The following is a 27341-nucleotide window of genomic DNA, read 5'->3' as shown; positions in this document are numbered from 1 at the left end:
CACAGCTAGTTCTATTAGACAAGAATGACCTTAATCAACCTAATACAGAGCCTTCAATATTAATAGTTTCTAGCCATAGTCAACCATAGTCATTTGCTTGCCAGGCTAAAAACTGGTCTGAAAGACTAAGTAGGCTGTCTCTACTCCTATCTGCCTGCATCCAAGTATTAACCGTTGCCAGCATTATCAATCATTGGCGGCATCCATGGAGCTGTCTAAACTTCAACTTGTAGATGGAGTATTGCACAATGAGAGGGGCATTACAGCTTTTAGAAAACAGGTGAAGGCATTTTATTTGGAAGCATATGGGGCCAAGCCATAATCAAGGTTGTACTTGTTTATTGTTTTTATTATGTTTATGTTTATTTTGTAATCCATGCTGAACTTGCACTGGAAATCACAATAAACTTATCAAGAAATAAACGTATCAAGAAAAACCTTAAGGTGCCAATAAGCGGCCTTTTCCACAATTTTACAGAGAAAATGGTAGGTTGGACACCAAGCAAAAATTCACCAGAGTCCAATCCATTTTTCTTAAGAATTGGCCAGTAGTAGCCTGCTTCAGTGTCTGGGGAAAATAACTTTCTTGTAAGCTTTCATTCACAACAGCCATCATCCAAGGTTCAATCTCTACTTGCTCCTTTCAACAATCTGGCTGGAAGTGGGTCTAGAGAATAAGTTGTTGCATGTACTAAATACAAGAATTTCTCCACTTCTATTCCCATCATTTTGCTAAATTCCATTAATGTACCCTGATGTTCCTTTAATGCCTTTATAGTTGGTAATTGGTGAATGTGTCCACCTGAATCTGTCATTAACTCTATGTGTATCAATTCTATATACTAGTTAAAATTGTATGTAAGCTCAAAAATCTGGATTGACCAAACACTCTAGAAGTTGAGTTATTTGGTAGCTCTGGATACTATGCAATGAAAGATAATGTAGACTAGAGGTAGGCAACTCTGGTCCTCAAGTGCCACCAACAGGTCTGGTTTTCAGGCTATCCACAATATGTATGAGCTACATTTGCAAGCACTGCTTCCACAGTATGCAAATATATTTAATGCATAGTCATTGTGGGTAGCCTGAAAACCAGACCTATTGGTAGCATTCTATGACCAGAGTTACCTACTCCTGATACAGTCAATATTAAGATATGGCTGCTTTTTCTTAAGTAATCAGATAAGTGTATATTCATCGTGGTTACCATCTAAAAAGTAAGCCAATATTTTTTACCCTCATTTATGTTGCACAGCATTACTTTTCTCATTCATCTGGATGTTATTCAATATGCCATCTCTATCCAGATTTTAGCTGGTACTTTGTAATTATTCTCATCAGGAAGTTTTAATTAACTGCATCATTGGTTAGGCTACATCAGCAATCAAAGCAGAGTCCTTTCCAGCCACTTGGCCCAGTGTTTGTTTTCTTACTTATTTTTTGGAAAAAAATAACATCTACATATTTTCTGCCTGGGGTGGCCAACCTCAAGAGCCACACACAGGTCACGTTTTCAGGATATCCACAATGAATATGCATGAGAGATTTATATACACTGTTTCCATTTTATGCAAATGTATCTTATGCATATTCATTGTGGATATCGTGAAAACCCGGCCTGTTTGTGGCTTTCAAGAATTGGAGTTGGCCACCCCTGGCTCAGAAACTATGGCATTCACTCTGATGGCAAACAAGGCCCTACTGGTAGAGTCCAAAGATATTGCTGGGAATACATCTTGTTAAAGTGTGCCACTAGGTAGGGAACTCCAGTTCTTATGCTTAATATCCAAAATTAGAGAGAGAAATAATTTCTTTGTTATATAAAAGATATTTTATCTACAAACTGTGTTTGTGGGTGTAACATATCTCTGTGCATCCATACAGGAGCACCTTGACATAGCCACCTGTCAAGTCACTTATGTAGAAGTGCTGCTTTAGGTCTCAGTTTCCTTATTAATAAAAGTAATCCATGTATTACATTTTCCTAGGTTTGGGTGGGATGTGCCTGTAATCCTAAGGAACTCTGAAGAAACAGAATCCAGTTTCAGAATATCAAAAAGGCAAATGAAACAAGTGAAGAATCCTTTTGGCCTGGAAATCGCTCATCTAAATACTACTACAATAGCAAGTCAGTGGTTCAATGTAATTTTAACTGTAAAATGCTACTTACAGCTCTACTGTTACCTTAGTCCAGTGGTCTTTAACCTAGTCTTCTGGCCACCTAACTGATTTCGTGTTCAGGATATCCATCATACATATGTATGAGATGTATTTGCATACATTAGGTTTCAGAAACATGTTGATGTTACAAGTGTATCACGCAAATTCATGGTGGATATATTAAAATCTAAGTATCTGGGCTCAAAGGAGGGTAAGAACAATGGTCTTTTTACATAAACTTGTAACCCCACCTCCAGGAGCATACTATGCTCCGCTGGGGCCATAAAAGTATTTTTTTCTCTTCAAGACGAACCTTACCTGGCTAGCACTAGCATAGTCCCTCTTTCCCCCAGGGTCGTCATCCTTTGTTGATGGGGGTAGGGGGGAGATCTACCTTCAGGGCCCAAAGTGCTAAAGGTGATTTTATTTTTATCTTGTCCTCCCTTGAAGAGGGGTAAATTATCTCTTCCTTAGCATTTGGGTAGATCAGTTCCAACAAGTGAGTTATGCAGGTGGAGACGGAGCAAAAGCTGATGGCACAGCTATATAGGCCTGCACCGCAATCAGTCCACCAGTATTATTTATTTATTTATTTATTTTATTTTGCATTTTTATATACCGACATTCTTGTATCAGATACAAATCATACCGGTTTACATTTAATTAAATTACATTTTACATTATATTCTCTATCTCCAGCAGTTGGTAGACAGGGGATTGCCTGTAAGTAAAAAAATAAAGAAGTTGGAAAGGAGATACCTAGGTAGAACCGCTTGCCTCCTGAGGTGATACTGTGCGGTCCCTCACTCAGTAAAGTGCCTTCAGTCCTGTAGCCTTGACTGGCTTGGACCTAAATTCCAATTAGCAGTTGCAGGCCGAGAGATGCTTGGCGGTGAAGGCTTTATCCCTCTTCCCCCGTAGCCAGGACCTGTTCCTGCTCTCAGGAAAGAGAGGGCTGACATCAGCTAAATGTTTTTAACTAAAAAAAAAAAAAAGTCAGTGACAGGAAGACAGCAGGAGAAGCATCTTTCCTTGGCATTCGGCTGTCCTGCTCACGCCTCTGGGGAGTTCGGTGGGTTGAGGAAAGAGTGCAGGCACAGCGGGTTGAGCAGCTGATTGGCTAGGCTCCGGTTCCAGGCTTCTCCCATTTTAGTGCATGGTAGCCTGCAGGGTACTTTTGCACGCTTTTTTGCTGCAGACCTTCGGCATGCGCTTGCGCATCCGTTTATGCACCCATTCATGTTTGTGCATGCAATTTGGGTGTTTTTCCTTCTGGATGCACATCTTGTGCTCCCAGTTTGGGCATCCAGTAGGATGAGTGGCCTAGGCGCGTGGGCTCGGATGCACATTTTTCTTTGTACGTCCATATTAGGCAGGCATGTATGCGTGGGAAAGCTAGGTGCAAGCCTTCATTGGGCTGTGCACTTACAGTATGGCGCCCACAGCGCAGAAACCTAAGCTTCTATCTATCTGTGCTGCCTGCTGCATCAGAGCCATTCAGCTGGAGCTTTCTTTAAGCCTGTGTTAGCACTGCCTGGATGCCCAGGGAGATTTGCCTCCTTCCAGTTTTGCCAACGATGGTCCATCTCCTCGGTCTGAGGGGGAGTGGGACCGAGAGAGACACTGCAGGGGTGTCTCTTCCCCTGATTGCTTGGTGGGTATTGCGTCTGTTGCTGCTCGACGCCCTCACTCCACCCTCTTTACCTCTGTGGCGACTCCCTCCGGGCCTGATGGACGGCTGGCTGCCGTGGTGTCTCCATGCCATCTCTCTCTGGCATCCTCGGACTGGCTCGACGTTGCAGATTCGCCTGGATGCCCAGGGAGATTTGCCTCCTTCCAGTTTTGCCAACGATGGTCCATCTCCTCGGTCTGAGGGGGAGTAGGACCGAGAGAGACACTGCAGGGGTGTCTCTTCCCCTGATTGCTCGGTGGGTGTTGCGTATGTCGCTGCTCGACGCCCTCACTCCACCCTCTTTACCTCTGTGGCGACTCCCTCCGGGCCTGATGGACGGCTGGCTGCCGTGGTGTGTCCATGCCATCTCCCTCCGGCATCCTCGGACTGGCTCGACGTTGCAGATCCGCCATGTTTGCCTGATGACCTAGGGCGCGTGCGCTCTGATTGAAGTACCAGCAAGGGTGCAAACCTCAGGGACGTCCCCCTGAGATGGCGTCATCCGCTTCCAATATTTAAAGGTCTCTAATTCACTATCTAACTGAGTTAGCAAGGGGATTGCTTTGGCTATACCCCCAAGCTACTCTGCCTCCTCGGACTTACCAGAGGTACCCGCCCCTCGGGGGCCTCGCTCTCTTCTTTACTTTCAGATTACAGATAGGAACCGGTACTCACTCCTCAAGGGCCCATGTTCCTGGACACTCTGAAGATTCTCTACTGCCTGGAAGGTATCGCTGCTACAAACAATGAGTTACCATCGCTCTCTCAGAGCTTTCCCTGGAACCAGGTACTCGCTCCTCGAGGGCCTAAACCTTTTCAGCTCCTGAGCTTCCTTGAGACCTTATGTGAGTTTTATTTATTTATTTATTTATTTATTTATTTTGCATTTTTATATACCGACATTCTTGTATCAGATACAAATCATACCGGTTTACATTAAAAACAGAGTATGCAGGAAAATAGGTTTCCTAAGTCAAATACATTGAACATATTTAATAAACAAAGGATTACTAAACACTATGAAAAAGGTTAATTAACAAAGGAAAACTTAAGGGAATTAAAATAAGCGTAGCACAAAGGATTGCACAAAGGGGTTTATCATCTAGTTCTGTTCATGAACTTTGTCTACACTGCCTACTCACTTTCTACAGTTTCTCAACAGCTCAGCCATCCTGGATCGTGGTTCCAGTGTGTGAGGGACTACAGCCCTGCCAGGCATATCAGCTCACTACTGCCACCTCTGGTGGTTTCCAAAAACCTGTCTAATAAAAGAACTAATGTGTGTCTGTCTCCATACTCAAGCCTAGCTGGTGGTTCGTCTTGGGATATCCTCCCGGGGGCGTGGTCATCTGCCACCGGCCCAGGGATTCACCACTACTATCTCAGATTCATAACAGATTGCTAATTCCTCTCGGAGAACCCTAACGGTTTGCTAACTCCCAGCATAGCGGAATATACAGAATCTGAGACACTACAAGATAGCTGACTCCTCCTTCTTAGGAGCCATTCATTCAGATTGCTCCTCCCATCTAACGCCCAGCTTTCTTACAGATTTACATCAGATTGCTAACTCCCTAGCAGATTCTCAACAGATTTATAACAGTGGGTCAAGTTCTCAGGGATCACTGGCTCGCAGGATGTCAGGTTCAGGCCTATAGGGTCTGGAATGGACCTAGCCTGCTTTTCCTAGGTGGAATTCCTCCAGGGATTGCAGACATTTCTACAGGGCTGGTCTTCTGAAGCGGCAGTTCCTACTAGTTAGCCCAGGCACTCCAACTGCTCCTTCGTCTATCTCCACGGTCAAGTGCCATAGCACAGTGTGGTCTGACAGAGCTCAAATGCAGGTGGATCAGGATGATGACGGTGGGGGCTGTTCTAGTGAGGAAGGGGATATTTCCTGAAATTTGGAGCTATATAGAACTCTTCTACATTTCTTTCAGAGTGATGCGTTGCTGGGTCTGTTGTCTAAGACCCTCAGAGTGGCTGGGCCTGACTCCTTGGGAACACAGAAGAAGGATCCTATTTTGGTCACTCTGCGCAAGGTTTCTTGTTTCTTTCCTCCCTTAGATGCAATCCAGAAGTTGATTGATCTGGAATGGAATGCACCAGAAGCGTCCTGGGGGAGGAGTAGCTCTTTATGTCAAAAACAATATCCAAGCTACTGCACTGCAAGGAATGTGAGGTAGGGAAGAAGCATTATGGGCCATCCTAAAAAAAGATGATGGTGCATCCATTTTTACTGGTGTGGTTTAAAGGCCTCTGACTTAAATGGAAGAACTAGACAAAGATCTGGTCAAAGACATCCAAAAGGTGGGAAAGAAGGGAAAAGTGTTGATTGTTGAAGTCTTTAATATGCCGGATGTAGACAGGAAAATCCCTTCCACAAACTTGACCATAAGTAGAGAGATATTAGATGCCCTGCATGGAGTTTTCTTCAAACAAATGGTAAGGGAACCCATGAGGGAGGGAGTTATACTCGACCTAGTGCTCACTAATGGGGGATAATGTCTCAAATGTCTGGGTAGGTGCCCACCTCAGCACCAGTGATCATCAAACAGTCTGGTTTGACATAGCAAACAGGATAGGGAGAAGTTGCACGAAGACCCGAGTTTTGACTTTCAAAACTACAGACTTTGTCGAAATGGGGACATACCTAGAGGTAGAACTAGAAGACTGGGAGAAAATGGGAGAGGTGAAACAACAGTGGACCAAACTAAAGGGAGCAATCACAGACCAGGCTGGTTTCATTCCCGGGAGGACAACAGTGGATAATGTTCTTAAAATATGTGATAACATATGGTATGCGAACAAACAACATCCCCTCCACAGCTTTATCTATTGACACCGAGAAGGCGTTTGTCATGGTGCATTGGCCATATCTCTTTGCTACCATGGAGAGAATTGGTTTTGGAGTTCCCTACTTACAATGGTTGCGTCAGTTGTATAGTGCTTCCCAGGCATGCCTTAAGATCAACAGTGGCTACTCTTCCACATTTGTGGTGGGCAGGGGAACTAGACAGGGCTGTCCGCTATCGCCGTTACTGTTTGCTCTCTTTTTGGAACACTTTGCAATTAATGTTAGGCGCCGGGAAAATATCACAGGGCTGACAGTGGGCAGCCGAAACTCCGTTTACAGAAGAGAATGTATGGTAAAAGCTAGGAAAACTGAAAGTGGACAAAGCCTTGGGGCCTGATTAGGTTCATCCCAGGATACTGCGGGAACTTGGAGATGTTCTGGCGCGTCCGCTATGTGACTTGTTCAATAGATCCTTGGAAACAGAAGTGGTGCTGAGTGATTGGAGAAGGGCGATGGTGGACCCGCTTCACAACAGTGGGAGCAGAGGGGAGGCTGGAAACTATAGGTCGGTTAGCCTCACCTCAATGGTGAGAAAATTAATGGAGACTCTGCTGAAGGAAAGGATAGTGAACTATCTACAATCCAGTGGATTGCTCAATCCAAGACAGCATGGATTCATCAGGGGATTGTCCTGTCAGACGAATCTGATTGATTTTTTTTTTGATTGGGTGACTAGAGAATTGGATCAGGGAAGAGTGCTCGATGTGATTTACTTGGATTTTAGTAAAGCTTTTGATACGGTCCCACATAGAAGACTCATGAATAAAATGAGAAGCTTGGGAGTGAGTGTCAAGGTGGTGGCATAGATTGCAAACTGGTTGACAGATAGAAGGCAGTGTGTGATGGTAAATGAAACCTGCTCTGAAGAGAAAATGGTGTTAAGTGGAGTGCACAGGGATCGGTGTTGGGACCGGTTCTGTTCAATATCTTTGTGAGCAACATTGCAGAAGGGATAGAAGGTAAAGTTTGTCTATTTGCGGATGATACTAAGAAATGAAACTCCAGGGAGGATGACTCGGAACTAATGTCAGGAAATATTTCTTCACAGAAAGGGTGGTGGATGCCTGGAATACCCTCCTGGAGGAGGTGGTGAAGACAAAAATAGTAAAGGATTTCAAAGAGGCTTGGGATAAATACTGTGGATCCCTAGAGGATGAAGAAGAGTGCATGGAGGTAACTTGTTGGTGTGGTATTTACTAGCCTTAACCAATAAGCCTTTATGCTGTTTATGCAACTCCAACATTGCACTCTGCTTCAATGGCAAGAGGTAACGGGGAATTGGACTCAAACAGCAACCAACAAAGGCCCTGACTTTGACAGTCTGAGAAACTGATAATTGTAAAGGTGTCTTGTATGACCAGTAGTTGCAACCATAAGCTTGCTGGGCACACTGGATGGATCATTTGGTCCTTTTCTGCTGCATTTCTAAGTTTCTATGTTTCTTAGCATATTTATACCCCTTAGATCCACAGGCCAGAAAGCAGTTGCGTTTCCCTAGGTTGGATGCTTTAGTGCGTTCTGTCAAGAAACTTACCACTATCCTGGTAGAGGGAGGTGCGGCTCTGAAGGATGCTCAGGATAGGAGGATTGAGGTTATCCTGAAGAAAGTCTTTGAGGCAGTGACAATGAACTTGCAAATTGCTTCTTGTTGTGCTTTGGTAGCTCAGGCTACCTTGCAGCTTTGTCAAGAGTCTGGCGGCGTAGCATCTGATTTAGGACTTATGGTAGATCTGGGGTCCACCTTCTAGGCTGATGAGGGCTGTGACTTAGTATGCACAGCCACCAGAGGAGCTGCTTCAATTATTGCAACTGGTTCGCAAATACTAATTCAAAGTCCAATCTGACTATGCGGCCTTTCAAAGGCTTGCTTTTGTTTGGCAGTGAATTGGAAAAAATGGCAAGTAAATGGGGAGAGACACAGGTCCCGCGTTTGCCGGAGAATAAGAAACCAGTTTCCAGGACTTCTTTGGCAAGTGCCTGTTCTCAAGACTACTGGCGTTTTCGGCCTTATAGGGGAGATTCTTCCCAGAGAACCTATCCCTTCCGCAGATCTCAATCCTTTAGCCATCGAGGTCCTCAAAAGGATATGGGCTCCAGAAGTGGAGCCCCTTGGTCTTCTCAATGAAGGTTTGCAGGCTTACCTGGTGGTGTGGGAGATAGATGGTCGTCTATCCCGGTTTTATCAGGTTTTTATCTGGGCCCAGATTACTTCAGATCAATGGGTTCTCGAAGTGGTTCAGAACAGCTATGCTGTAGAATTTCTTTGCATTCCTTTGGATGCCTTCATGGTTTCTCCATGCAACTTCCTTCAGAAGAGGGTAGAAGTGGAAGCAACATTACATCTGTTGATTCTGAAAGCAGTGATTCCCATTCCCAAATTACAGCGAAATATGGGACAATATTCCATTTATTTTGTCATGCCCAAGAAGGAAGGATCGTTTCACTAGCGCGTCCCTAGCGCCTCTTTTTTGACGGAAGCGGCAGCTGTCAGCGAGTTTGACAGCCGACGCTCAATTTTGCCGGCGTCTGTTCTCAAACCCGCTGACAGCCACGGGTTCGGAAACCGGATGCTGGCAAAATTGAGCGTCCAGTTTTTGAGCCGCAGGCCCATTTAAAAATTTTTTTTTTTATGATTTTTAACTTTTTTTTTTACTTTTGGGGCCTCTGACTTAATATCGCCATGATATTAAGTCGGAGGGTGCACAGAAAAGCAGTTTTTACTAGAGATGTGAATCGTGTCCTCGATCGTCTTAACGATCGATTTCGGCTGGGAGGGGGAGGGAATCGTATTGTTGCCGTTTGGGGGGGTAAAATATCGTGATATATCGTTAAAATCGTTAAAACCCGCTAAAACCCACCCCCGACCCTTTAAATTAAATCCCCCCCCTCCCGAACCCCTCCCAAATGACTTAAATTACCTGGTGGTCCAGCGGCGGTCCGGAACGGCAGCGGTCCGGAACGGGCTCCTGCTACTGAATCTTGTTGTCTTCGGCCGGCGCCATTTTCCAAAATGGCGCCGAAAAATGGCGGCGACCATAGACCAACAGGATTCGACGGCAGGAGGTCCTTCCGGACCCCCGCTGGACTTTTGGCAAGTCTTGTGGGGGTCAGGAGGCCCCCCCCAAGCTGGCCAAAAGTTCCTGGAGGTCCAGCGGGGGTCAGGGAGCGATTTCCCGCCGCGAATCGTTTTCCGTACGGAAAATGGCGCCGGCAGGAGATCGACTGCAGGAGGTCGTTCAGCGAGGCGCCGGAACCCTCGCTGAACGACCTCCTGCAGTCGATCTCCTGCCGGCGCCATTTTCCGTACGGAAAACGATTCGCGGCGGGAAATCGCTCCCTGACCCCCGCTGGACCTCCAGGAACTTTTGGCCAGCTTGGGGGGGGCCTCCTGACCCCCACAAGACTTGCCAAAAGTCCAGCGGGGGTCCGGAAGGACCTCCTGCCGTCGAATCCTGTTGGTCTATGGCCGCCGCCATTTTTCGGCGCCATTTTGGAAAATGGCGCCGGCCGAAGACAACAAGATTCAGTAGCAGGAGCCCGTTCCGGACCGCTGCCGTTCCGGACCCCCAGGTAATTTAAGTCATTCGGGAGGGTGGGGGATTGAAGGAGGTAGGATTTGGCAAGGAAATGTTTAAGTTATTTGGGGGGGGTTCGGGAGGGTGGGGGATTTAATTTAAAGGGTCGGGGGTGGGTTTTAGCGGGTTTTAGTGTGCCGGCTCACGATTCTAACGATTTATAACGATAAATCGTTAGAATCTCTATTGTATTGTGTTCCATAACGGTTTAAGACGATATTAAAATTATCGGACGATAATTTTAATCGTCCTAAAACGATTCACATCCCTAGTTTTTACTGCTTTTCCGTGCACTTCCCTGGCGCCGGCAGAAATTAACGCCTACCTTTGGGTAAGCGCTAATTTCTTAAAGTAAAATGTGCGGCTTGGCTGCACATTTTACTTACTGTATCGCGCGGGAATGACTAATAGGGCCATCAACATGCATTTGCATGCTGCAGGCGCTATTAGTCCTGGGGGGGGGGGGGTGGACGCGCGTTTTCGACACGCTAGCTTTACCCCTTATTCAGTAAGGGGTAATAGTGCGTCGAAAACGCGCGTCCAAATGCTGGTTAACAGTGCACTCCACAGTGCGCTCCACTGTATGTTGCTAGTGTGCCAGTAAAACAGCAGAGACAAGTTATTAGTGTCCACAATCAATGTCTTTACTGTGGCAAAAATCAGTTGGAATATAGCACAAACATATCCCTTAGCATCACAGAATTTTTTCAGTTTTACTGTCTTTCCTCTATCTGTGCAGGAATCTCTTGTACCAGAACCAAGGAACTTCTATCTTCTAGGGCTTGGAAAAAAAATAGTCTCCAGGTGGGCAGGGTGTCCCTGAGATGGGCAGGAAACCCCTTCCAAACTGGTAAAAATGTAATAGTCACTGTCTCTGCACAGGGAGTCCAAACCTTTCTCGCCTCAGGGTGAAGACTCCTGATGGGGGTCCTCAGTAATCTTAAATGTCTCTGTACTCACAGTTAGTTGGTTCTTTCCTTTTCTTTCTCTTGGGATCCTGGATGGGAGGGATCCAAGCCAGAAAAAAAGCAGCTCCAAAGGTCCTGCTAATGGGTAGGAAGAAGGGCAGCAAACCTTCCTTCCAGATCTTTCAACTAAATTCTTCTTCTCAAAAATGATGCAGACTGGGTCACCACCTTCTTCTGTCCTTGTTGAGGGGCAGGTCTCCCTAACCTATGCAGCCCCAAAAACAAGGTTCCCCATTCCCTGAGTCCAGGTGGTGCGCAGGATCTCGCCAGGCTTCCTACCATTTAAAATCTGCAAAAAGCTTCCTAAATTCCTGGGATACTGACCTTACCCACTAGAGAGTGGTTAGGCAGGGCAGATCCTTGACCTTTCTCATAGGCTCCCAGCAGGGATTGCCAGAGCTCCAGAGAAGGCCCAAAAATGCAACTCAGAATAGCTTCTACACACCTCCTCTAATTTTCAAAAGAGCTCACTGCCCCCAGACCTTGCAGGAGAGAGCCTTTTAAGAAAAAAAAAAAAACAACTCTCAAAGGGGATAGCCATACAAGCACCCTCAAAGGGAAAAAGGAATCACCCAGGGCTTTCTGCTAACGTGACTGTAGGATCCGTTACATTCTCTTTTCTTGGGGTCATGTATGCTTCTATTATTGTATCCAGTGCACTCAGTGTAATGCTTAAGAAACCTGCATAGAGCCACCTTGTGAGTTTCAATGACTAATCTGGATACAAGTTTGTAAAGGGAAAGAATTTCATTATTGCCCAATTAGAGTTGGGAAAGATGAATTAGGGTGAGAGAGATTTACTTGCCCATCATCACACACAGGTTTTGCACTCATGTCCCAGGATTACTCTTGTCTTACATATTAGTAAGATATAACCAGTAAACCACATTTCATTCTAATATATCATTGATCAGTTCCTTAAATACCCTTCCATATATCTGCACAAAATTCCATGCATGAATACATGTAAATAAGCTGGAGGTTACTGAAATAAAACACACTCTATAATTTGGCATGGACACCAATGCCTGATCTGTTAAGTACCAAATGCACTAAATGATTGCAAAATATCTGAGATGTTTTCTTACCTTTGCACTTACATGTTCTATTTTAATTTTGTATAGCTGGTATAACATTGACACCAGATTGTCTTGAGAATTGTATCCTAACATGCTACTGGGGATGCAGCGTGCAGAAACTGCACGAGGCTCTCCAGAAACATGTCTATTGCTTCCGAATCAAGACACCACAGGCATTAGAAGATGCTTTGTACAGTGAATACCTTTATCGAGAGCAGTATTTGTATCCTTTTAGTTTGTCAAATTGTACTCAAAAGTCAATAAATGTGTTGAAATTGTAAATACACTACAGTCCTAACATATGTAAGATAAAGATTATAAATTAAATGGATACTTGCAGTACACCTTACATCCTTAGTTAAAGAGACATTGAAAAGGTGGTTTTTCCTTTACACAAAAACAGCATAATAAAAAACAGCAAAGAAGAAAAATATTGCCAATTACCGGAGAATGGCAAGTCATTCAATTTTGGCACAGTGCCTAGAACACGCTACCCATTTGTAGCGCTTTTGACATTAGCTGATGAAGAAAATCGAGAACTGTATGATATTGTAAGTAATATTAGAGGTATAGTAGAAAATCTATATATGTACAGGTTCATACAGCTTATTTTATCTCTTTGCTTGTTCACAGCCCAAACTGCATTAAATGTGTATTGATTGGATATTATTTAAAAAAAAAAAAAGTATGAAGTAGTTCCTAAAGGAACAAAAGTATTAGTGCAGTTAACAGTTCAATTGATAATAAATATTTCAAAATATTTGACTTTTACCTACTGTCCATTGTATCCAGAGTTTTTTTTAAACAGAGTGGTACATCTGGAATATTCTTTGCATGTAGAATTCAAGCATGTTTATTGTCAGTTTTCTGTTCCTGTTTTTGTTTTTTAATAAAACTCGTGTCTCTCTTTTTTATTTATTTATTTTTTTTAATATTCCACTTTTTGCAGCACTTCAAAGCAGGTTACATTGAGGTAGTGTAGGTATTTCCATATCCGCGGAGGGCTTACAATCTAAGGGCTAGATTCTTCAAACTTTACCTGCAACCGCTGTGGGGGAGAGAGAGAGAGAGAGAGAGCGCACATGCACCTCTGGGGGTGACACCATAGTAAGCAGCTATTTATGCTACTATGCTCCACCTGGGTAACATCAAGCTAGGTTGAGAGAACATTGTACAAATCTCATCATTGTGTGAGTTTCCTCACTCCGAAGGACATCAAATCTTCACAAGAGTGCACTGTTCTGTTTGTACGTCTCACTCTGCAGGTAAAAGTGGCCCCTAACCCCTACACTACTACCTAAGCCTCACCTCGAGTTACTAGGTGGGCTTCCTATAGTAGTATAAATAGCTGCTTACTATGGTGTCACCCCCAGAGGCACGCTCGCTCGCTCTCTCCGTCGCCCATCTCAGGGCCCTCCCCAGCTTAAAAATGCCCAGAACCCAATTTGCAAAAAAATCGCAATTTGCGTTGTGGGCATATCCCACAACTAGTGAAAAAGGTGTAGTTATTTTAGGCATTAAAACTGTGCGATATCATGCGTTATGGCTTCGCAAAATGCGAAACCAGCCCACTTTCCCAAAATTCCTACCCCCGACTCCTCTTCTTTTAAAAATTAGCATCCCACCATGCGTTATGGTGCTTTTCAAATGCGTTAAGGCGTTTTTCACATGCGAAAACACCTTAAAGCATGTGAAAACACCATAACGCGAGTTGGAAAATAACCCCTAAGTTTGTACCTGAGGCAATGGAGGGTAAAGTGACTTGCCCAAGGTCACAAGTAGTGACAGTGGGACTTGAAGAATGGGTATCAGAATGGGTATCAAATTGTGGATCATCAGTGGCATTTGGGAACATGAACACTGTATGAAACTTGTGTACAGCCTGAATCACAATTACCCTTAAGTACCAGTAATGTATGTGTTCCTAACATAAGTACTCCACATATGGGAGTGGCATTCTAGTACACAGGGCATTTAATGGTGAATTGCAGATTGCATGCCTCCCTTTCCCTCTAGCAGCAGGACTCTACTGGTTTAGGTGCTGATGGGACACAGACAGACAGATGAACAAAGTGTACCCATGAACTGTTTATGCACAGCAGCTGTCAGCAGACAAGGACCTCTTGATTAACCCAGTTACTTAGTTTCACCTGAGCCACTATTTGATCTTCATAATTTTTCGTCCGTTCTCATATCACTTTTTTCTGTCCCAAATAGGCTTGCATTGTATCATCGTTTTGGCTACTAATGCCTCTGCTTGTAAACTATTCCAAGCATCATCTACCTTCCCATCAAAGTAAAGTAGTTCTCACACTTTCTCTGAGCCTCCCTCCTTCCATCTTCATATCTTGATCTCTTTTCCCTGAGTTGCTATTTTGTGCAAAATGTTATTTTTTTGTACTTTATTGAAAACTGTTAAGTATTTGAATGTTTCTATCCTCCATTCCTTGATATTTTCTTTTTTAGAGAGTACATTTTGAATTCTGTAAGCGTCTTTGTAGGGCTTGTTTTGCGGATTCCGTACCATTTTGGTAAATCTCTTCTGAACTGCTCCTGACCTCCCTGTGTTCTTTTTGAGATGTGTCCTCCAGAACTCAACAAAGTACTTCAGATGGAGTCTCACCTGTAGCTGATGTAGTTAGAGCTATATCTGAAAAAGTGATGAAACCTGAAAAAGAAAAAAGAATTACATCTAGATTTACACACTTTTTAATCATTATTGCTGTCCTTTATATAATGCAGTGATGAATGTGAAAATTGAAAATCCTGTAAAAAATGTATCTCTGACTGGTTTATTCTGCTCTTAAACTGAAAATCTGAATTTTACTGTCAAATTGCCAATATTTTTGTTTTTAAAAATTGTTTTGCAGTTTAATCCTGCTACTTTGGCAACGTTCATTACATCATTGTATCCTCAGTGGGCTTAGGTGGCAGAGCGTTAGCCTATATTGTACTGACTTTCAGTCTTGGTCAAATGACCAAGAGAAGAGCCCTTCCTCAGCTCATATCTCAGACCCTGCATTTTTGGATCTTAACCAGAAGGCCAAGAGTAATATTCCATTTTATTCGATCTGAAGAGAAACTAGGCTATCCATATTGGGAGGTGGAGGCTCTTTTTAGTACATTGCATGTCTTAAGAAGGCATTAGCAGTAAATTTGAGAGATTGAGATCACACCCAACATATTCTGGTTTATGAGTGAGGTTCATTCCTGTCATGGTTTATGCAAAATCTGACCCATTTGGACATATTACCCCTGTGGGAGAAATGCCAGAGATTTCTGCGGGTGTACTTACATGGTAGTTGCAGGAAGGAACATTGTGGAGGGGTGTTAAGCTGCGGGAACATTCAGTAAAAGAGCTACAGTTCTCGGACCAGCAAAGGAGGAAACAGAAGGTTGACAACAAGAATAAGTACAAAATAACTGAAATAATGTTTAGCATATCCTAGAAAACAACAACAACTCTGAAAGGTAAATTTGTTGTTCAACTGTGTTTTTGAGATTCTTATGCAAATTATTGTCAAGATTCTCAAAGTCAGTAAATACCCATATGTGTTTATAGAAACACTGGGAGGGAGGAGGAGTTAAATATAAAATGAAGAATTTAATCTCCTGTATAACTATATAAATGTTGACATTCTTGGGACAGCAACTGTTATATAGTTTTTGATCCTGATCTTTTAGCTGCATTTGCTAGAACTAAATTAGAGCCTCAGTCAGAGAGTGAGAATTCTGTAGAGCAGTCAGTGACTATTTCTGCTGATACACTATTGTGATTGGAATTATTATCCTGTCTTTTGAAAGCCTTTGGGTTAACATTATTAAAACTTTGTAGTTGCACTTGTGTCTCTGTGTATTTGGACACCTGTATAGGAAGGAGGGTAAGATTTAAGTGTACTATTTGAATTTAAATAAATTAACTTGAGTAGTCTAAAATAGATTTGGGTTTGTTTGGAATTTAATTGATATGATATTAATGAAGAAAAAATTTATATGTTGTATTTAATACATTGTCTTAACACCCTATCCTTTAGTCTTACCCTGTTAGAATATTCAATATCTGATGGAACTTACTGCTGCTAGCATGATTTATTGTTCATATTACCATATGTTTCAAGATATTTTGTCAAATATTGTGGTGAAACTTTTATAAAATAAAGAAAATAGACGGTTTCAGGTAATCTGACTGGTACTAAAGTTGGGTTTGTCATTATAAGAATTAACAAGTAAGAGGTTGCTGTGCTATATGGAGGGTCGCCAGTAGGTGGTATAATGGGAATGAACCTGAAAATAAGGAGAGGTTAGTAGAACACTGTTGTGAGTTTTGATGTTAATAATAAGTTCCTTTTCTATTTAACCACCTCCAATCTCTCTAGTGACTGAATAGCTGATGCCCATGGCAGAATTGATGAACTCAAAGGAATCTATTGCGTTCTAATGAATTTTTTCATTGCTCGAGCTGAAAAGTATTGTTATAAGGGGGATATTTTCTGTAGCTGATTGTTTTCGCTTTAAGCGGGCAGACACAACTATAATTTTCTACACAATGCAATTTAAGAGCTTAGCTTTATAAATAAAATGTTATTGTGCTATCTTTTAGAGCAAGAACATTAAAATTGTTTTTTTTTATCAAGTGGAAAATGTGACAGTTGCCTTTCATGCTCCTCAAAAGCCAAGGTTATTTTTGTTATGTTGGAGGATAAGCAAGAAGAGTTCTTTGTGAAATGGGTGAATTCCTGTAAATATGTGGGTGGTGGTTAGATTCCTCTCTGTATTCTTTTGAATTATAATTATATGGTAAACCAAGACTAAAGTTAGACCTCTTTCAGTGAGAACAGGAAGTATTTTGACATTTGCAAAGGGCTGTCATTAGTGAGTTTGGCTAAATTTCCAACTTGCTTCAATGCTAGTTAAGTATCTGCTTAATCTATTGTAATGGTAGATCATTTTGCATATTATTTTGGCACAGACTTTATTAAAATTGTAACTTTGCGAGGCAAATAGTCATTACAAAAAAGTCACTGGTAGAGTCTTAGCCAAAAAAAATCATCATGAATACCAATGAATCAATATGCTTGTATTACCGTATTTGTCAAAGCTTTTGATACTATACATCACATTTCAGTTAAGTTCATGAATCATATAAAAAAATAACTGCAGTAATGAATAAAGTGTATGTATATATATTTTCTTTTTCAGGTTTCACTGGTGTCAGTAATTCATATACCAGATGACAATTACAGACTTGCTTGTAGAATGTTATACCAGTATCTGCTCATGTCCCAAGGTCAATTTTATGACCTCAAGGTAAGAAACAAACCAAAAAGCTTTACTAAAATGTCACTATAGGATTATTTTAGATCTGAAGACAGTAAGAAAATTGTAAAAATTTCTGCTTAATATATTCTTGGATTATAGGGAGAACAAAATGTAGACTGAGGGATATTGTAACAAGTGCAGAATATTTTAACATAGAGCATATGAGGGAACGTTATTGTTACTTGGTTCACAAAAAAGTACTGTTTTTCTTTGAAAAAGTCAATGAGCAACAAATTTGCCTCTGGATTCATCGTTCCGCTGTAAATATAGCGAAATGATGAGTTGCGACAAAAAAAAAAGGGGAGGGGGAGATATGTGTGCACCCAGCCGCATCGCAGCAGTGCGTTTTCATCCACCGCGGTTGCAGCCACAGCGCACACTATCGACCCCGTACCGTCAATGGGAAAGGTTGTATTATTTCTGGTGCTACTGCCGGCGGTAATGTCTAAAACATTACCGCCTGCAGCGGTACCGGAATCAACATTTTTCAAACTCTGCCCTAACCCCTCCCCTTTCCCTCATTTAAATTATATTGCGTTTTAATGAAGGACCCTGTTGTTGTGCTGTCAATGACTAGTGCACTGTTGTGAAAGAGAAACTGTGCTCAGATAGTAGGGCATATTGTACATTTTTTAAAATTGCAGTCCAAAGGCCAAGATGGGCCTGTCCTAAGCTCCTAGACTGAAGAGTGGCCAATGTTAGAAATGATCTGAAAAGGAATGGGCAATAAAATAGAAAAATATAATATTGCCTCTCTGTCGAGTCATGGTGTGGCCACACCTTGAGTGTTGGGTTCAGTTCTGGTCACCTCATCTGAAAAAAGACATAGCGGAACTAGAAAAGGTGCAGAGGAGGGCAAAAAAAATGTTAAAGAGGATGGAATGACTTCCCTATGATGAGAAGCTACATAGATTAGAGCTCTTTAGCTTGGAAAAGATATGGCTGAGAGTGACATAATAAAAATTTATAAAATCATGAGTAGAGTAAACAGGTAAATATAAGATAATCCTTTCAAATAATACTAAAACCAGGGGAAACTCCATAAAAATAGATTTAAAACTAATCACAGAGAGGACTTTTGCAGTCTGTGCCCAATCAAGCTGTGGAATCTTTTGCCAGAGAGTGTGATCAAGGTGACTAGTCTAGCAGGGTTTAAATGAAGTTTGGACATGTTCCTGGGGTAAAAATCCATAAAACATTAGCCAGGTAGATTAGGGAAAGCTATTGCTCTCCCTGGAAGTGAGTAACAAGAAATACATCTACTTTGGGATATGCTAAGTACTTGGGACCTGGACTGGCCACTGTCAGAGGCAGGATGCTGGGCTCGATGGATCTTAGTCTGACCCAACATGGCATTTGTTATGTTCATAGTTCATAGCTCATACCCTACACTTAAATATTAGTCAAAAGAACAAATGCCCCATGTAAACATACCACCAAATAAATCTAAAGCTCTGAGGCCGGTGAAAGTCCATATGCAAATGTCAGATCTCTTTCAAGTTCCAGCCCAACTGAAAATTTGACTTCAGCTAGGAAATGGGATAGGTATGACTCATAATAAGGTTACCAGTATTCTAGTATATGCTATCTCATACTACTGCATAAGCACTTTTAATGTATGTAGACAACAGAAAATAAGGGAGGAAATTAGGCTGCAGGCTGATTTATATTAAATAATAATACAGGTTAGCAGTATTCTAATATATGCCATCTCTTACTACTGCAGTAATATAAATCAGGCTGCCTGCCTAATTTCCTTCCTTATTTTCATTTGTCTGCATGCTTTTCAAATGCTCAATTTTATTTCACATTTTAACAAATATTTTCTGTTTTAAGGAATAATCTGTGCTTAAAACCAAATATGTTTTTAGAAACATGGCAACAGAAAAAGACCTTATGGCCTATCTAGTCTGCCCATCCACCCAACAAATTTAGCTTTACAATTCCTATCACTCCCTCAGAGATCCCGTGTACTTATCCCAGGCGTACTTGATTTCAAATATTTTTCTCTCTAGCACCTCCACTAGAAGGTCATTCCTTGTATCTACTACCCTCTCTGTAAAGAAATATTTCCTAAGATTACTCCTGAGTCTACTCCTTTTCATCGTCATCCCGTACCCTTCATTCTAGGGCCTCCTTTCCATTGAAAGAGGCTTGCTTCCTGTGCATGGAAACCTTTAAGATATTTAAATGCCTCTATTATATCTCGCCTATCTCACCTTTCCTTAGTCTATAGTATTCATGTTTAGATCTTTAGGTTTGTCCCTATAGTCTTTAGAATGAAGAACACTGACTATTTTTGTAGCCACCCTATGGACAGACTCCAACCAGTTTATATCCTTTTGAAGGTGTGATCTCCAGAATTGTACACAGTATTCCAAATGAGGTCTTACCAGGGACCTATGCAGGGGCAATATCACCTTCCTTTTTCTGTTGACCATTCCTCTTGCTATGCAGTCAAGCATCTTTCTGGCTTTTCCCATTGCTTTATTTACCTATTTGGCTACCTTAAGATCATCAGATACAGTCACTCCCAGATCTTGCTCGTCTTTCATTCTTAGAAGAACTTTGCCTCCAATATTGTATCTCTATCTTGGGTTTTTGCATCCTAAATTCATTACTTTGCATTTTTTAACATTAAATCTTAGCTGCCAGACCCTAGACCATTACTTGAGCTTTGCTAGATCACGCTTCATGTTTTCCAAACCTTCCTGGCTGTCTACCATGTTGCATATTTTGGTATAATCAGCAAAAAGACTAATCTTTCCTGACCATCGTTTTACTATGTTGCTTACAAAAATGTTAGAAAGAAATGGTTCAAGGACAGATTCCTGAGGCACAGAGCTAGTAAAACCTTCTCCTCAGAGTAGTTTTTGGGTGCTTGCCAGATACTTGTAGCCTAGATTGGCCACTGTTGGAAACAGGATGCTGGGCTTGATGGACCCTTGTTCCAGTGTTCTTACTATTACACTTTGTCACCTCAGACTTAGCCAATTTCTAACTTAGAGCCCATACCAAGGGCACTCAATTTATTTATAAGTTGCCATGTCAAAGGCCTTACTGAAATCCAAGTACACTACATTTAGCACTCTCCCTTGATCCAACTGTCTGGTCACCCAGTAAAAATAAATTGATTGGATTCTTCTGACAAGCTCTATCTCTAGTAAAAATCATGCCGCCTCAGATCCTGAACTCCATTGGATTTCAGAAACTGCACTATCCTCTGTTTTAGCAGCAATTCAATTAATTTGCACACCATAGAAGTCAGACCAACTGGTCTGTAGTTCCCAGTCTCTTACTTACTTCTACTTTTATGAACAGGAACAACATCTGCCTGTCTCCAATCCTCCAGAACTACTCCTGACTCAAAAAAAGCATTGAAAAGGTCAGCCAGCAGAGCTGCCAGGACTTCTCTAAGTTCCTTTAGTACTCTTGGATGTATCCCATCTGACCCTATCATCTTATCTACTTTAAATTTAGTTAGCTTCTCACAAATTTATTGAGGTTTACCTCACTTCCAGTCTTATTTGTATTTGTTTTATGTAATCCTGCTCCTGGCCTTTCTACAGTGAACACCAAACAAAAATATTTGTTAAGCAATTTTCCTCATCTTCTCTATATATTCCTCCCCTTCACCTTTGAGTTTCATAATGCCATTTTTGCACTTACCTCTAACTTTAATGTATCTAAAAACAAGTCTTGTCCCACTCCATTTCATTATATTTGCTATTTTTTCCTTCCATTTTAAGTTTGCATTCCTGACTACTTTCCCAGCTTCTCTTAGCTTTTCCAGATATTGTCACCAGTCTTCCTGTGATCTCTTGTAGTTTATGAATGCTAGCCTTTTCACCAAACCTTTTCAACTACTTCTTTAGCCAATCATATTGGCCTCTTTTTCCTCTTTCCTTTATTTTCTGAGCAAAAATGTTAGTTGCCCTTATAATAATATCTTCATTTAGTTTTACCCATTGTTTTCCCATCAATAAGCAGGCTGAATTAGCCATGATATGTGATTATGTCATCCAGTGGGCCCGAATGGACTCATCTGTACTGAGCATGTGCAGGAGTTCCCATGTTGGTTGCCTTATGAGTCTCCTCATCATTTTTCTGTCCAAGCACAAAACACAGACGTGTACTCAGTCTTTCCAGATATTTTTTCTCTAAAATCTTAAACTTCAATATTTTTTCCAGAATTTACCTTCCTTAGTTGCCTCGCTGCCTCTGCAACACCCCTAACAGCACTTTTCAGTGCTCGAAGCCAAAAAAAAAAGTACTTGACTCCTTGCCTTATCTGGCAAAAAGAATCCTACTGTAAGTGGTTTAAAAATTTGCATATTGAGCAAGGTAATGTCCCTCTGGAGCAATCAGAACCTGCGTCAAAGAAGCATAAGTCCTTAACTTGCGGTGCATCAGCAACATAGATGCATGGCACATCAAAGTTCGGCACGGTCAGCACAAGGCGCATCAGCATGCTCGGCGCATGATGCATCAGGACACTCTATGCACAGCACAGGGGTGCATTCGATGTACAGCGCACTGATGCACTTGACATATACCTGCCAGTGCACTCAATGTATGACACATGAAAATGTTTGGTGCACGCTTCATTGATACACCTTGATGCATGATGCTCGTGGATGCAGCAGATCCACTTAATTCATCAATGCATAGCGCAAGAACTCAGGGCATCAGTGCTCATTCCAGATTAATGATCTTGATGCAGCCGACGCATGAATCTAAAAAAACATCCCAGCTTTGCTCTAGCTTCGTCGATGCAGCCCAAGGGAGATCCTTTAAAGCATTTGAAGAAACATTCCTCAGCAGCTTCCAGACATTTGACTCCGTCGAAGCACAAGACTGCCACAATCGATGCATTGAACCCCGGACCAGAGCCTACTGCATTGCCTACATTGGTGTATTCTGGCCACCCTAGATCAGGTGCAGAAGGGGATTTGTTACCACTTTACCTTTCAATTACAAGAGCTCTCACTCCTTCATGATTACTGGTGAGGGCTTCCTATTGGAGACACCGAACCCTGTATGTTATATAGTACTGTTCATCTCCAGTAGATCTCCTATAGTGGAACAGGAACCCATTCTTGCCTCCAATGAGGATGTTCCACTTCCTACACCTGGTCAGAGGACATGTCAGCCATGCGATCAGATTGAACATATGGTGAAGAATTTCTTTACCTCTTTGACTAGGGAGAAGGAAAAAACTATCCATCCTTTCTTCTCCACCTTTACTATGGCAATCCCTCAGAATGGAGTCCCAGTTTTGCTTATTGGTGCGAACACATCATCAGAAATCTTGCTACAAGGTTCTTCATCATCCCACTTAGATGCAGCGGAGCCGAGTCATTCAGAGATGATAGACTAGTGTATTTCTCCTTTGGGCCAACAAATAGAACCCCTGGGTTGCCTTCTTCATCATTGGGGTCCTGGATTAGTGAATTTACACTACTGGGTTCAAAAGAAGGTTCTACAACTATACTTTCTGACTCATTTTCGAATCCTCCTGACCATACATCACTTTTGAAGGTCCGTATCTCCTTAAAATTGGTGGAGAAAATGGGAAAGATACTAGGTATCTGTGTAATAAGGATAAGACCCTGATTGCAAGTCTTTGATCTCCTCCAAATAATGGACACACCATTAGAACCAATGGCTCTTCCAGTCCACGACATTCTGAACCTTTTACAGATGAGAATGGGAAACTCCTATTTCTGGTGTTCCTACAGCCAGAAAACTAGATCTCAAGTATAGGATTCAGAAGTTACTGGGGCTTGGATTTTTCCAGTTACTTCATCACTATCATTGTCCAGTTACCTCATCACTGTCATTGTCAAGTCTACTCTGAAAAGGTGAAAAAGACAAGAATTCATTCCGGTTTGCCTCCAGGCAAAGACCATTGAGAAACTAGACAATTGAAAAGAAAATTATTTCAGAACTTCATGCATACCACTTGTATCTCTACTCACCAGTTTTGATATGGTACAATGTCTACAAAGCCTTTTCTACAACCTGCAGACAGTGACACTTTATACTCCCAGCTGCTGCTGGATGCAGAGTAATGCATAAGACATCGTCTTCATTCTGTCTGAGTCATCTGATTCAGTCTCATGTACTTCCTCTAGTGCAGGAACCCTGGGAGATATGGGGCCTTGAGCGGTCAGGAGCTGACCAGGATGGGGGGGGCTGCACAATATTTTTACAAAAAGCAGATTGGCATCCACCTTTGCTTTTCACTGACTTTAAAATCCTAAGTGTGATGGGGATTTTGCAGGGTAGTTTTGTTTTAAATCAAATTGATGTAAATCACTGGTCAGGAAGCTTCCATTTAAACTTATTTTCCACAAAAAGTACATTTTTATTCTATTTTCTGAATGGAAAGAAGGTTTAAGAGATTGCCATATCTGTGTCTATGGCCCCCCTACCTAATAATAACTTTTCAGTTTGGTATCCTATTGATACAAAATTTACTGGGCAGCCTCATTTTCTTTCTCTCTCTCTCTTGACTGAGCTTCCACTTTCTTTTGATATCAGTGCTATTTTAGCGCAAAAATCAGCCTTATAGTTAGGTTTCCTGGGGAACTGAATAGAAGCACAAACCTGAAAGTTTTGTTCACAAAGTTATTCCCTTGGAGGATTTGAAAGGGCAACAAAGAAAATGATTACCAACCTTATTTCAAGAAACAAGGTAAAATAAATGATTAACGTAAAGGGAAACTGAGTATTTTGTCTCTTTTTAAAGTAAATGCAGAAGTATTTTATTGTTGTTGTAAGATCTTTACACCCACCAACAGAGATATAATCAAAAGACAAGCACAGTTATTTAATTGATTGAGACTGAAAAGATCAGAGGTCTATTGAATCCAGCCTTGTGATTGCTTAACAACTCTACATTTGTAGCCAATTCTGCAGAGATGAAAAATATTCCTTCTTGACCCTTCCCCCCCCCCCCCCCCCCCCCCAAAAAAAATATGGTGATCAGGTTAGAGACTCTGGATTAACACTTTTTTGTAGCACTGTAAAGAATCAATCTGCAGTGCTACATGGGTATTGCTATTTCCCGTGTCAAACTGATACAAATGGAAAACACACTTTATCACACTCAAAGCAAAAATTTAAAAAAAAAAAAAAGGTTCCTGTGGTCCTTATCTCCTTGTCTCTTCCTTTTTGTGTCTCTGGCACCACACTGTGAGCTAGCCACAGTAAGCATTTTTCCCCATAGACATTAAGGATCTGATTTTATTAAGGTTTTCTTTCCCACTCTATGTACATAAGAAAAAAGCTTAGTAAATCAGGTCCTCAATGAGGAAAACCTTTTAGTGCATCCAGCCCTATGAGAGTGAAAAATATAATATAGGCACTGTAATATTTTTCATCATATGTTCAGTATATAAGCCAACCTAAGGAATTACCCCCTCATGCTCTCAGAGATTTTATATAGTAATAGGGTTAGAGTCTGTAACGTTTGGATATTAGAGTTTTTATGCCATTTATACTGAAACCTTGTTACGTTTTCTTGACTGTTAGCAGCTCTTTATGTCGGCAAGCGACAGTCCTACTGTGTCAAAGGATTCATCTTCTGAAGATATAAATGATAAAAGCTTACTGGAAAAGCTCAGGCTGCCTGAAGAAGAATCAGACCTGCATGAAGAAACTGGAAAAGACTGTGTGGTTTGCCAGAATGGAACAGTGAACTGGGTTCTCTTACCATGTAGGCACACTTGTTTATGTGATGGCTGCATGAAGTATTTTCAACAGTGTCCAATGTGCAGACAGTTTATTCAAGAATCTTTCCCACTTTTCAACCAGACAGAATTAGCAAAAGATAAATTAATGCCAGGCTTGGAAGACATAACAGCCTGAAGATGCATTTTACTAAAAAGTGGAAAAAGTAAGATAGTTCTGAAACTAAGAAATGATCTCTTGAGATGTATTGTACTGATTGTAGAGAGACACATTCATATTGTATTTTGTCATAATCCACAGTTACCAGAAGGTTGCTGAGCAGCTTTCAATATAGGACATAATGGGATAGATTTTCAAAGTGATGCAACTACAGATATAGGTAGCTAGATCTGCCCCTTTTGAAAATTTACCACCTCTTAAATTGTCAACAGTCTCAGGACTGTGGACAGGTCAATGGGAGCAATTTAGCCAGCAAGCGCTAAATTAGACAGTTGTTCTTGTGTGCAGGGATAACTGGCTAAAATTAGGAAACTTTTCAGTTGTAATCTAACCAATTAGGTTGCGATTGAAACTTCCACTAAATCTAGCTGGCTAAAAAACTTAGCCAGCTATATGTAAACTGTGCACTTTATTGAAAATCCACCTCAGTGTGTACATGTACTGTAAAAGAAATAAAGAACAGTGATCTCTGAAACCTTCCCAGTTGTGAGGAATAGGTGGCACTGTGGCATTACTGAGTATTCTGCCGTAGCTAGCATAAGATGAGTGCTCCCACCAGCAGCAGAGAGCTCTCTTCATGGTAAGCCAGCTAACTGTCTGCTTAGATCTAAAGCTTATGGTTCAGTTAATGGAAGCACTTTCCCCTAGTAGCCAATAAACTGCCATGACATTTGAGCATGGAGTTCCTCTTTTTAAAAACAGTAGTAAGAATGATGCCAAATATTTAATGCTTTCTAATTAATGTATATTAATGCTAATGAGCTATGTTGTTCATAGTTATGTTTTGTGTGTGTGTATGTATGTATGTGTGTGTGTGTGTGTGTGTGTGTATATATATATATATATATATATATATATATATATACACACACACACACATTTGAACTATTTGTTGATAGGCTGATTGTATCATAATATGGATTACTGCTACTGAATATATGAATTACAGTATGAAGGCTTACAGAGGAAAAATGCATGCATATATGTTGGATACATGGTAATAGACACAAGGAGTTGAATTAGCACAAGTTTGAAACTTGTCACTAAGGCATGGATTTATCAAAATGCACTAAATATCGCCTGCGATAGAAAAATGGGCGTGTTTTATGGTAATAGGCAGTTTATCCAATTTGCGCTAATACCTATGCGAAGAGCTAAGTTACCGCAAATTGCGATAACTTTTTCACACTTTGAGATGTGCCAGAATGTGGTATTTCCTCATACAACCACTGGGGGGACCATGCTTACTATGAGTAAGAAAGAGAGAGAGACTAGCCATAATGCCCTCACCCTAGCTGGTATTTATATCTCTATGGGAGGCCCACCTAGTAACTCGAGCTGAGATTTAGGCATTGGTGTAGGGGGTTAGGGGCCACTTTGACATTCAAAATGAGACGTACGAACAGAACAGTGTTCTCTTGTGAAGATGTGATGACCCGAAGTGAGGAAACTCACCCAAAGATGAGATTTGTGCATTGTTACCATCAAGCTAGTTTGTGCAATGTTACCATCAGGCTAGGTTGAGGGAACATTGCACAAAATCTCGTCTTTGGGTGAGTTTCCTCACTCCGAGGGTCATCAAATCTTCACAAGAGAGCATTGTTCTGTTCGAATGTCTCACTTTGAATGTCAAAGTGGCCCCTAACCCCCTACACTAATGCCTAAATCTCACCTCGAGTTACTAGGTGGGCCTCCCATAGAGCTATAAATACTTCTCTAGGGTAAGGGCATTATGGCTAGTCGCTCTCGCTCGCTCGCTCTCCATTAACGGCACTTTTCGCATGCTAAAATGCC

At 41.6% G+C, this 27341-nt stretch overlaps 1 protein-coding gene across 2 annotated transcripts in view; it reads left to right on the top strand.

Annotated features, from left to right (window-relative positions):
• Positions 1 to 26026, top strand: part of CGRRF1 (cell growth regulator with ring finger domain 1) — a 30728-nt gene extending 4702 nt beyond the window's left edge. Inside the window, exons 2-6 of one of the 2 annotated variants that reach the window (XM_029598293.1) lie at positions 1989 to 2128; positions 12357 to 12534; positions 12715 to 12862; positions 17511 to 17618; positions 25173 to 26026. In XM_029598293.1, coding sequence (XP_029454153.1) covers positions 1989 to 2128; positions 12357 to 12534; positions 12715 to 12862; positions 17511 to 17618; positions 25173 to 25505 — 907 coding nt within the window. In that variant the 3' untranslated portion in view covers positions 25506 to 26026. Of the gene's footprint in view, positions 1 to 1988; positions 2129 to 12356; positions 12535 to 12714; positions 12863 to 17510; positions 17619 to 25169 lie in introns of both variants that reach the window. The other variant, XM_029598292.1, reaches the window with a different exon arrangement.
• Positions 26027 to 27341: the final 1315 nt, after the last annotated feature.

Source organism: Rhinatrema bivittatum, chromosome 4, assembly GCF_901001135.1.
Source record: "Rhinatrema bivittatum chromosome 4, aRhiBiv1.1, whole genome shotgun sequence".
Classification (NCBI taxonomy): domain Eukaryota; kingdom Metazoa; phylum Chordata; class Amphibia; order Gymnophiona; family Rhinatrematidae; genus Rhinatrema; species Rhinatrema bivittatum.
This window is presented reverse-complemented; position numbering and strand designations above follow the sequence as displayed.